Below are 12,856 nucleotides of genomic sequence, written 5' to 3' on the forward strand. Positions count from 1 at the left end.
TTATGTCTGTCCCAAGGGAGTCCCCTATAATGAACTCCAGTAATGAGACATCCTCACTTTGCAATCTTTTCCAAAAGTCCACATATGGCTAAACACTTAAATCTGCATATAAAGTGTATTTGTTAATGTAATGGCTGTGACACAACCGTACACTAACTGCACTAATACATAGATTGTTTTGGAGCCTACAGTAATCGTTAGGGACGGAGTATTGCTGGCTGATTGCTCACGGGCCCCCAGCCAAAAGAGTTTGTACAACTGTCATAGTTAGGTGCAACAACCACTGGCCGATGTCTGCTGCATGGGCCCGTCTGTTAGCCCTGAGCAGGGCTCCTCGCTCCCTCTGCATTTCACCCAGCCGAGGTGTTTTACCGTCCCCCTTCACCCAATCAAACCCAATGATGTGAAACCGAGTGGAGCGGGCTGGGGTTGGGGAGGAGGTGATCTCTGTGGTGGTTTATGGCAGCATGGGGTTTTCATCTGTCAAGACAAAACTGATTATTATTAACAGCTGGGCCGAAAAATGAATTTCACCTGAAAAAAAAAAAGAAAGAAAAGAAATTACATTTCCATCCCTAAACCCTACTTAATGCCACGTGGATGACGAATCACACCTCAGCTCGGAAAATCTGCAGCGTCAACCACCGGAAGCCCGAGAAACTTTTATTTCGGAGCGTAAGCATTCGCAGAGACACACAGCAGTATTTCGTGGGCTTGTGTACATCGATCTCTTTGCATAACTCCCCTCAGGTGTTTCAGCATCAAGTGCAGTTACTGGAGGGTATTTGAAAGCAGAAAAGCACTTTATAAAAAACCCCAGCGAATGGGCACTAAGCAGTCAACCCAGTGACACCGGTTTTACACAACAAAGACGTGAGGATGGCGTCAGAAAACGTGGCAGACTTCCCAATGAAAGCTGGCTTTACTGCAGGAGAAAATCATCATTTGTAAGAGTGACTGCTGTGAAATTGAGTACGGGATCCTGTGAAGATGTTTACTCGTGTTCGCTCTTTGTGTGTGGCGAGGCTTGGGATAGACCTCGGGATTTAATGCAAGGGTTCTGACCTCAATCAAGGAAATAATTACTCTCTCCCCTCCTGTTGGTGGACTCCTTAATTAGCAAGCAAAGCCCTCACAGAAACGCCATTAGTCTGAAAACAGGGGTGATTAAAACTATAATTCCTATTCTGCTCATTAACATCTTTTCGGGGCGCCTGGAAAGCTTTATTGAATTTGTTGGGGGGACTTCAAAAAGCCAGAATGCACTGTGTATTACGCCCAACGTGTGTGTCCAGATATCTGTCAAAGCAAATGACATATGATAATGGAATAAAGGGCATCTGCTTCAAGATAAAAACAAGTGAAGTGTGACTGACTCCATCTTCCTCAAGTAATGAAGAGTATTCATGATTGGCGTCGCTGATAAAAGCTATGGATCGTATTAGCTCGCACACGTCCACACACTCTTCAAAGCTGCTCTTTCCTCTGTCTGCTTCAGTGCAATGAATCACCATGTTTCCTATTATATTCTCTCAGAAGAAACAAACTCACACACACGAACACACAAGCAAATGCTGTTATCTGTCATCACCACTGTTGCAGCTCCTCCACCCCAAAAAATAGTCGATACTGATGCAGCAACCACTCATTGTGCGCCCGCGTATAGGTGCACGTGCTTTGTTCGGGTCTTTTGTGAATAAATGGGACTGCAGCAAAAGAGGGAAGTTCGTGGGCTGGGTATTTTTTGTGCCTTTGGTACTTTTTTGTCAAGCTAAATAGCCTGATGACAAAACTGCCCCCATCTTTAATAGACTACTCGTTCAGATACATCCGGCATTCTCAACCCTAACATGTTTTTACAAAATGCTTCTCTGTACTGAGAAGTGAGGAAGATCAAACAGAGCAAAACACTTCTGGCATTCATTTTTATCCCTAGTCATTTAAATCTGTGGGGGGCTAAAAAATTTAATTTTTAGAAATAATCGACTGTATGAATTCTTTCTCAAATCAATGGTCCACTTTAACACCTTGTATAAAAACAATTACAGTGTATAATAAATAACTATGTTAACGTTAATTAACAAATAAATATGTTAATACATAATCCCCACTTCTTTCTTGCCTTCATCCTCATCTTTTATTAAATGGCGGATGGCTTCTAGGTCCATTACCGCCACCTACTGGAATGGAATGTATTGGATGTTACTTCGCCAATTCGAATCAAATATAACTACGCCGCTCTGCTCACAGCCAATCACAACGCGGGACTGAATCTCCGTAGCCAATCACAACGCACGTACACCCAGAGCGGGTCGCTCCGAAATTAGACACGGAAGTCTGTCGCGTTTGTTTCTGGTGTTTTATTTCAACTGTTGATCGGCAGTGAAAACGAAAGATTCGTCGAATATGATTCGAGGGAGCCTGTCGGCGAAGTAGACTGCGTATTCAAGTGGATATAGTACTGATATTACCTGCAGAAATCTTGTGGGTAAGTTGGAAACTTAAGTAGCTGGAGCTGAACTTTGTGTTTCGCTTCCCCCTTTTAACTGGTGGTTACAGACAGCGCCATGTTAAATATAGCCAGTGTGCTTCAAACGTTGTATGGTGTGTAGTGTCAATTTGAACTTTTAACTTTAACAAAAATATTGTTGTACTCTAACTTTAATTGTTAACGTCACTCGTGTAATGTTCAAGTGCGTGCTGTGTCTATATTGCTAGCCGCAAAGTAACGTTAGTTTGGTTTATTCAAACACGGCAGGCGTCCTTTTCGTATCTCCCACTTTAACATGAACTTCAAATACGGGGGACACCGTGTTCAAAAGCTGCGACGTTTCAAGCCAGTCTGTAATGTTGTTAATACGACACGATAATATCTTGCATGGTTTCGCTACGCTCCTTCTTCCTTCCGCTAACTTGAGTTGTTTTGTTTTTTTGTTAGCGGGCACATCAGGCCGCAGCTCCTAATGACAGATGGAGGAGCTGTACACCTTAGAGAAGGAGGTGGGACGAGGCAGTTATGGTGTGGTGTTTGAGGGCCATATGGCCAAAACGGGACAGAGGGTGGCTATTAAGCGTCTGCCCTGCAGCAACCCGGAGTGCATTGAACTCTACCTGCAAGAGCTGTGGGCCATGAGAGCCACGGCCAAGAACCACGTCAACGTCATCGCTCTCCACAGCTGCCTCCTGCAGACAGGGTCTAGGAGCCTGAAGCCCCTGAAACCTGGGAAACTTCCTCTGCGTCTGGTTGAGAGCGTGCTAAAGGGCAGAGCAGTGGCAACATCGCAAACTCAGGAAAGGAATAGTACCTTGTCCAGCACACAGAGGAGGACTAATCACGCCTCTAGACTAAAGGACCGGTCCAACACTGTCCAAGTCAGGCCCCAGAGTCAGGACAAGAGTAAATCAAATGCATCTGATTGTCCAACTCCACAAAGGCCTGATAACAGGGCCAGGAAGAGGCCCGCCCACAGTGAGGAAGAGCCTCCCGACCCGCTGCGCTGCATGGCCCTGTGGCTCGTGATGGAATACTGTGATGGAGGTGACTTGAATCAGTACCTGCTCTCCAGGCCTCCAGAAGCTCAGCGTAACCACAGCGTGGTGCGACAGCTCTGCAGTGCTGTGGCTTTCCTGCATAGCCTCGGTATCATCCACAGAGACCTGAAGCCTGACAACGTGCTGGTCTGTGTGACTCCAAAAGGCCCTGTTGTCAAGGTAGGCCAATTATCATGTGTCGGCGCAAAATGACATCAAGCTTGTTTGAGAGCACTGTAGCTGTAGGTAGGATTTATTTTTTTCTTCCCTCTGGTGATGTCTGTTTTTCATATTGTAATGAAGTGAAGTGATTAAAAAAAAAGTTAATCCTCAGAAAACTCAAAGCACAATGTGCAGTGATGAGAAAGTCAAATCCAAACATTCATACAGGCTGTTGTTTGTGTTGTGTTTTGTCTAAAAGGCATCACAAAACAAAAATATGACAATTAAACTGCTATTTTATTATTTTTATTATTAAAACTTTATTTTTTACCCATTTTATGTGAAGAATAAACCTAAAAGAAACCAAACTTTGCTTAGTCATACATTTAGGAAAAGTTTATTTAAAGCTGCATCACAGCACATTTGGCTCCCCCTTCTGGCAGTAAGAGTAATTACACAAACACTGTTGACACATCCGTCTGATGTATGCTTACGCATCAGAAATACTTTCACATCTTTTAGTGCTTTACAGTCAGGTAAAGGCATTTGCCTTTTGTTCATTTTCGTTTTTTTGTTTGGAGCATCAGAGACTTTTCTTGCGGCTGTGAATGCATGAATTACCTTCATAACTCTTGTTTCTCTAACATAGCCTCTGCTCCTAGTTGCTGTGGGCTAATCCATCTCTGCTCTCCTTTTCAGCTCTGGCAGACAATCGCTGCTGGTTAATGTAAAACTCTTTCTTACCAGAGCACCGCAGGAGATGTCGCCAGACACAGATTACACTATTTTTACTACAGAAACAGAAAGATTTAAGCACTGCACTGATTAGCTTGCTAGCATAGTATGAACTCATTTGAAGCGCTTGAATGTGCCAGACATTTACTTATATGTTAAAAGCTTAATTCATGATGTCTTGCCTTTCCAACTTTAAGGTGGCAGATTTTGGTCTGAGCAAGATGAGTGACTGTGTAGCGGACGGCGATCTGACCAGGCAGCGCTTCTCCTCCATCTGCGGTTCTGAATTTTACATGGCTCCAGAGGTGTGGGGCGGGCTGAGCTACACTGCCCAGGCAGACATCTTCTCCCTAGGTGTGATGTTCTGGGCAGTCCTGGAGCGCATCACCTTTGTGGAAGAAGGGACTACACAGGAACAGCTGGGTAAGCGCTCCCGTAAATTGTCCCCCAGAGACAGGAAAGACTGGCGCAGGGATGTTAACTTTACACGTCACGATAAGAGAGGCAGGAAAGGTTGAGTGCGTGGTCGGGCAGATGGTGACGCATCGCGTTGAATTGAGTTTGACTTAATTAACCGACACATATTAAAAATGTCACATACTATACATCACGCATTCATCAGCCGTAAATGCAATCTTACATCTAAATGGCAACGAGATGAAAGATGATTTATGCAATATACACACCGATATGGATTTCAGTACCTGGCATCCATGTATTACAAGAAGGACTGTCTTATCTTGTCTTATCAGTGCTGGTGTTGATAGAAACCATATCTTCGGAAAAATCTTTTTTCGTACTTAAAGTATTGAGTTCTTACCCACATCTGGGTCCTCATGTAATATCTGCTGATATTAATGAGGATAAGCTGAATTTCCCAAAACTGCAGATGCGTGTAATTTCCTTTTGTTATCTTGTCGTTTGCACCTTAAGGATGCCGTTGCATAGAACTTTGATGTTGTAAACTGGAACCCTAATGCGTCTTACAGCTCTGGCTAATTCAGGGATTTCAGCACAGCAGCTGTGAGATCAGATTTTTTCATTCTTTCCTTTTTTTGCGGATGTCCTATTTTCCTGTCAGAACCCCTCGTGGCCATGAGATGATAACGCGTCTTAATGTACAGGAGCGCAGGGCCCGGTTGTGGTCTAATCTCTACTGTCAGAGAATAATGGAATGTTTTTTATACGCGTGTCTCGTTTTATTCACAAACAAATGAGCCTGACTGGAGCCGACCTGCTAGCAGGAGGATATGAACCTTTATCCACAGGTTTAGTACTTGAGAGCCTACCCGAGTCACTGATACTTCATTAAGCTGAATGAGAACGGTTACTACTGGAGAAAGAGTGGGGATTCAGTGAATTTAACTCGGCAGAAAAGGCAAAATGGATTTAGCCGGCCCGATCACAATCCTCTTTGTCAGTGAGAAAATGGGGAGAGGCAGCTCAAGGCTTTTCACAGGCAGATAAAATGCTCCATTATTTTGACTTCATCCTCTCTGAAGGCACACACACCCACAGTTATTTGACTAGGCAGGGGAGCAGAGAGGATTGACTCAGAGAAAGGCTTTCCTGCATTTGTCCCCTGGAAACCTAGCGCCGGTTGGCTTTTTCCTCTGTCGGGTTAAGAAATTGTTGCTAGTGTCGCGCTAACCGATACTTCTTTTTGACTGAATACCTCACATCCAGAGTTTAGGTTGGGTTGAGTATCATCGGGTACCTGCATGATTAGACGTGTTGCTAATGCCATAATTTGGATCACACTCCCAGAAAACTGCACCGGGATCCATGAGATTAGGTAACAATTGATGCCCTTTTAATTACTTTCACGGATAATCCACTTTCATTTTGGAGCTTGATACATTTTAGGGACGCAACTAATGATTTTCCTCTCTTCATTAATCTACAGATTTTTTTCAATTAATCATGTAGTCTTAAAAACGCCAAGTCACGACAAATGACAAATTTATATTATTAGTTTTATCTTATGATTTCTTAATTATTCTGATAGTCAGCCAAAAACCCCAAAGTATGTCTTTTTAATGGAGTGAAAGGAAGAGAAGGAGGCAGAGCTTTAAACTTGGCCCTAATTCCAATGATAGCGACTGCCAGAAGCTGCTCTATATCGCTCTGTTGGGTGCAACAAAATGTAGACCAGGAAACGCGACCCCATCGTGTTCACGAGAACATTGTACGGTGTTTGCTAACATTTAAGAAATGCTGGAGGTAGTTTGTAATTAAATAAAATGTAATTTATTCAAACTTTCTTTGTAACTTTGTTCCCACGACTAATGGCTGATGTACTTGAGCAAGCCTGTTGTACAACTTACTGTGTCGCAACCACAAATGAGTTTCATTTGAAAGCAGCAATAGTCAGAAAGTCTCATACATACGTAACTGATTCTCCAGCAGAATGATTCAGCTCTGCTGCCACAGTGAACGCTACAGAACTTCCTTTATTCCTTATTCTATTCAGCTGTATAACAGCTCATCTTTTTGTGTCAATTAAGCTACTATGATCAATTAATTTCCCTTGTGGATCATTAAAGTCTGTCTAAGTCCAAGTACTTTATCTAGATAAAGTACACTCACTGGCCACTTCATTAGGTACACCTGTTCAATTGCTTAACACAAATAACTAATCACATGGCTGCAATTCAGTGCATTTATTCATGTAGAGGGGATCAACACAACTCAACTTGCTGAAGTTCAAACTGAGCATCAGAATGGGGAAGAAAGGAGATTTAAGTGACTTTGAACGTGGTATGGTTTTTGGTCTTAGTATTTCAGAAACTGTTGATCTACTGGGATTTTCACACACAACCATCTCTAGGTTTTACAGAGAATGGTCTGAAAAAGAGAAAATATCCAGTGAGCGGCAGTTGTGTGGATGAAAATGTCTTGTAGATGTGAGAGGTCAGAGGAGAATGGATGACTGGTTGGAGATGATAGAAAGACAACAGTAACTCAAATAACCACTGGTTACAACCAAGGAATGTAGAATACCATCTCTGAACACACAACACGTCCAACCTTGAAGAAGATGGGCTACAGCAGCAGAAGACCACAGCGGGTACCACTCCTGTCGGCTAAGAACAGGAAACTGAGACTACAGTTCACACAGGCTCAACAACACTGGACAGTAGTAGATTGGAAAAACGTTGCCTGGTCTGATGAGTCTCAATTTGAGCTGCAACATTCAGATGACAGGGTCAGAATTTGGCGTCAACAACATGAAGGCATGGATCCATCCTGCCTTGTATCAACGGTTCAGGCTGCTGGTGGTGGTGTAATGATGTGGGGGATATTTTCTTGCCACACTTTGGCCCCTTAGTACAAACAGAGCATGGTTTAAATATCACAGCCTGCCTGAGTATTGTTGCTGACCATGTCTATATGGACCAAAATCTCTGAGGAATGTTTCCAACACCTTGTTGAAAGTATGTTGGCAGTTAGAAGGCAAAACGAGGTCCAACCTTTTACTAGCAAGGGGTACCTAATAAAGTGGCTGGTGATTACACATTCTAGTCAAGTTTGAACAGCAGCTAAACCTGCTAATAAATGGTATCTGATATAGAGACAGAGCCATAGACATTATGTAAAAGAATAAGACGTAAACGCTGCCTTCCTTAAACCTGCCTTCTCTCTAATAGCCAGCAGTGCTGACTGAAGTCAAGTCTCCTCTAATACAGCAAGATGCTCATTTAGTAAATTAAATGGACGACTAAGCAGCACGCTTGGTTGTTACGTTTATGGATGTGCATGGTGTCCTCTGGTTCTCAGTCAGGTTCCCGCTCCTCTTCAGCTGCAACCTCTCATCTAGATGTGGCAACTCCTGGCTCCAGAACATCAAAAGGTCAAAATAGGGGCTTTAAAATGGGTGTTGACCGGCTGTGACTGCTTCTCTTGTACAGTTTATGGAATATTAGGAAATATCAGGGAGTGTCCTCTGGAGTTTCCTTGTGAACAAAGTGGCTGTTTACATTCAGTGTTCCTCACCAATGATTGCATTTCCCTCCTCATAAGACGTTAGCAACAGCGCTTATTTTTTTTTTTTGTTTGTTTTTTTTTTCAGCTATTTCCCTTTCACATTTCCTTCCTGGCAGTCGTCTCATACCCTGCCATCAGTGGCTCATTGCTCATCATCTCTGCCATATGCCAGCGTGCGTTCGTGCAACCACACAGAGGCCGACTCTCTACCGCGTTGCTCCGTTTGGCCGCGTTGGCGAGAAATCCAGAGCATGCATCCAAAGACGAGCACGAACCATTACAGAGCAAACGTGCAGAGCGCTAACCCGACTGCCGCGCCTCTCTGGGTTCAGCTTCCTGTCATAACTCTCTGTTTACCTGGCACCCCGAGTGAGTCGGTTTACAAAACTGACTTCAGCGTCTTTTAAAGCCTGATGCCTGTTAACCACAACCACATGACAGCACCATGTCTCACTCACGCCACCAAAACACGTATCGCGTTGGCTTCCGTGTTCGCTGAAGTCCCTTTTCTCATTAAACGCATAAATCACAGGCGTCAGCACGGATCTACTAGATTTAATTTTCCTCATCAGTCTTAAAGTTTCACGCAAAGTCATTTAAGTTCACTTGTTATCAGGTAATCATGCAAATGCCCCTCTTCTGCAAAATGCAATCACGCAGAACTCTTTAACTCCCACTTGAAAACACTCAGAGCTTCTCCATAGGACCTGCTGCATGTGACCCACACAGGTTAGTTGTTTAGGTGAAAACCACAGGACAAATACAAAGTGAACATGGTTAAATGAGGCTGGATGAATTGTTACGTGTCAAAAGAATCAATCTGGGTTAGGGTTAAAATCTCAGAATCAAGAGTTTAATGAGTGTGTGATATAACTAGAACGTTTACCGGTATTTTCCTTTTATTGGTCTATTTGTCAGGGAGAGTGGATGTTATTACATGATGAATTGTAGGTACAGTAAATCATAAATGAGCCAGAATTAGCCAAGAGGCTAGTTTTCAAGATTCAAGATCACTTTATTGATCCTCACGGGGGAATTGTTTTGTCCAAGATAAGAGAGAACAAATATGAACCAGATATAGACATAAGAATAACAGATCTGTGTCTTTAAAGAGTTGTCTGATGAAATCTTTTCTCTTTAGAGTGAAGAACCAGTGGACAGTTGCTAAGAAGTTTTAGTAATAAGGCTGTCATCATACTGATCATTGTGACATTTCACTGAGATGTGTTCATTTAATCTGTGTTGATTCCTCACGCAGCCCACTGGACCTTCCATGTTTTTCTGTCTAGTTAATTGTCCCAGTCAGGAATTTTGGAAAATGTGCTCTACCAGCAGACACTTCTCACCAGTCACTGTGTCAAGCGTCTCACAACAGCGTCCTTTGTTCTCGGTCAAGTCAGGAAGCTCCTGCGCTAGGACTCACCTGTCCTTTCCCTTTCAGGCGCCTACGTGTGCAAGAGTCGCTCTGGCTGGCTGATGCCTCTGGGAGAAGCTCTGTGGGAGAATGGCGACCTCCAGCTGTGCATCCCTATGAAGTTTAAAAGAGCGCCCCCGCTGCCGCCGCCTCCCGGCCCCGCCACGTGCACCTTGCTTTTAGACATGCTCGCCTCAGACCCGGATGCCCGGCCCCCGGCAGAGCAGCTGGAGGCCAGAGTGCGCTCGGCTCTGAAAGAGGACTCCCACTGACAGAGAGCGTGTTTGAGAGCGTAATGACTGTAACCACTAAAGCCTCCACATGGTAAAATTGACTATGGAGCCTCTGACCGCAGGTTTTCCTGTATGTGTAAACAACAGGCACTAGATAAAGAAATGTGGATGATTATATGGCGTTGTTGGTGCCATTTCTGTCACTGAAACAGCCGTTCCAGCTCAGCTCCTAAACTGTAGAAAACCTCATAAAGGGAAACGGGAATAAACTACAAGAAGTCTTGAGCTGCTCTAGTGGGAATCGGCCCATTGACCACAGACCCCCTGACTTCACTGCAGATAAAACACACCATGATATTCAGACTAGTCCATGTGAACATCTACAGGGACGTCCTGTACTTCCTTTAAGCACCATGCTGGTGAATGCTTGACATGGAAAATCCATTTTAGTGCGTGTTTATACTGTGGCTGAAATGAGACGAGCGCCGCTGCTGCTGCTGCTGCTCGTCATGAAAGGAAAGTGACTTTGTTGACTCCTCGCCATCCCCGCGTTTTAATGTTTAATATTATTCTGATTCATGGACATCAAACTTCTGATCTTAAGAAATGCAGCTGAGATTTAAAACTTTCTGTGCTCCACTTTTTTTCCAGTAGATGATTTTTTTTTTTTTTTTTTTCACACTCTTGATGTAGCCTGTGACAGTTCTCCGGGCCGGGGTGTCTTAAAAATGAGCCCGGCTGTAACGCCGTCCAAATCCCTGTGATAAATTTCACACTACTAATTGATGTTAGCTGTTTTTGACATAGTCTGGTTGCTGTTTGTTGCTTGTGATCGTTTTTATGCAAACGGAGTTCGTGTAAATAAGACGGACGGGGTTTAGAAAACCGGAGAATTCATTTCAGCTCAACGTCGTCTTCGAGCACATCCTCAAATTGTACAATAGATCTGAGGGACCACACACAGAGTCATCAACCACATAACCAATCATATAAGACTAAAACAAAATGGATTTATTGTAGGATTGCTGCTTATATAACTTCACGTGGGTGCATTTTGTGTTTTCTGTGTACCTCTGTTGCTTCCTTTTCACATTTGCTTCATATATGCTTTAAAATGTTACTTGAAAATGTGTTTTTGTGTCAGGGTATTTTATGTTTTAAAGATATTCACCAGTTGAAGTCACACAGGGATGTAGGCGAAAAGACAAAGTCTTCACTTTTTTTAAATACAATTACAATCTATGCAGTGACACTGGAAAGCAATGTGACACATGTTAAAGAATCTAAGTGGAATAACGTCACTGTGTTGAACTAACACTCGGCTGAAGCGCTCGGTCTGTTTGAGTCTGTGAGCTCAGCACATCTTGACCTGGAAACATTTCCCCACTTTTCATTGCTTGTTTCTTACATGTTCCACATCCATTCAGGTGGGTTATTGTCAGTGTATTGTTTTCATCTTTGCTCCTCTGAAGCGTGTCACAGTGGTTCTCAGTGGCCTTTAATAACCTTCTGATTTGTAGACGTTTTATATCCACAAAAAAATTGTCAGTCTTAAAATACTTGCTGATCTTTCCACCAGTTTGCTTTTAGGCATTTTAGTGTATTGTTGTTTTAGTGTACAGGAGCCTTTGAAAATTGAATTCAACTGTGTAACTGTGCAAGCATTTTTTAAAATTTTTTTTATAAATATCTGCAGGTCCATGTGATTAACGGCCCCCTTGTGAACAGGAAATTAAAACCAGGCATTAGGATCGTTGCTGATCATATCCACGTTGCGTCCACACACATTTATTACTGGTCATCAGTCTGGGCCATTGACTCTTTTATTTATTTATTATTATTTTTTTATCGCTGACATGCTCGAAGAAAAAATGGATCTGTATTAAACCGTGGAGCGTGTCCTAAAACCTCCTCTTAATTTTAATGTAATTTGAATAAAGATGAAAATGTAACCTCTATAATCAGACTTGACTCTTATTCATGGAAAAAAATTCTTCAAGTCAAGTTGATGACCCACAAAATGGGTTTTATGATGCAAGTGTTCAAAAAGCAGCATCACCATAAAGCTAACCATCCGGTGGTCTGTTTTCTCAGCCGTGCAGCAGATGTTGGCGGTGGGGGGGGGGTGCAGGGGCATCCACCTTAAGGGGGCGAGTGGAGGTTTGAGCTGCTGAGGCTCAGCTCAGCTAACCCCTCTGCCCTCGGCTCGATGAGGTCGTCTCTGCCGGCCAGCCACCGGCTCACGGAGGGGACTAATGACCAGTTATAGGCTTAGGACTTTATAGGTGTGAGCAGACAGAGCAGACTCATGAGAGCGGGGAAAACGACCAACTGCTGTGACGTCTCTGTTCCCGCATATGTTATGATGATATGTGACACCCTGAGGAATGTCTCCAGACGCATCAGGACACCCTCAGAAGACCCATGTCCATTCTCCGATGAGTCACAACTGTTTTGGAGGCACAAAGGAGAACTACACAATATAAGGAAGGTGGTCATAATGTTATGCCTGATAGCTGAATCTGACTTTATTTGGTGTCTGTATACAAGAACACCGTTCCTACCCTTGGATCTTTTTGGGCAGCACAGGGAGTTTAATCAAACTATTGTCTGATAACATACTGCAGGTCATCAGAAAATACTACGTTCAGTATCAAAGTGAAGATATGACGACCTGACAAATCGTCCCATCGGTGGCTACAGCAGAACAAAGTGAAGAAGAAAGGGCTCTGGAGCGCCCCCCACAGTCTGCGGACATCCAGATCATCCAGACACCTTAAGGAAGTCTGACATG

General features: G+C 43.4%; 1 protein-coding gene across 1 annotated transcript; it reads left to right on the forward strand.

Moving 5' to 3' along the window:
• The first annotated feature begins 2,324 nt into the window (after positions 1 to 2,324).
• si:ch211-63o20.7 (Serine/threonine-protein kinase pdik1l-B-like) lies at positions 2,325 to 12,020 on the forward strand. Its single transcript, XM_047573007.1, has 4 exons — positions 2,325 to 2,488; positions 2,939 to 3,711; positions 4,626 to 4,851; positions 9,857 to 12,020. The coding sequence occupies exons 2-4, from the start codon at positions 2,971 to 2,973 to the stop codon at positions 10,099 to 10,101; spliced, it is 1,212 nt and encodes a 403-aa protein (XP_047428963.1). The 5' UTR covers positions 2,325 to 2,488; positions 2,939 to 2,970; the 3' UTR covers positions 10,102 to 12,020.
• The last annotated feature ends 836 nt before the right edge of the window (positions 12,021 to 12,856 follow it).

The sequence above is a fragment of the Mugil cephalus genome, chromosome 21 (assembly GCF_022458985.1).
Source record: "Mugil cephalus isolate CIBA_MC_2020 chromosome 21, CIBA_Mcephalus_1.1, whole genome shotgun sequence".
NCBI lineage: Eukaryota > Metazoa > Chordata > Actinopteri > Mugiliformes > Mugilidae > Mugil > Mugil cephalus.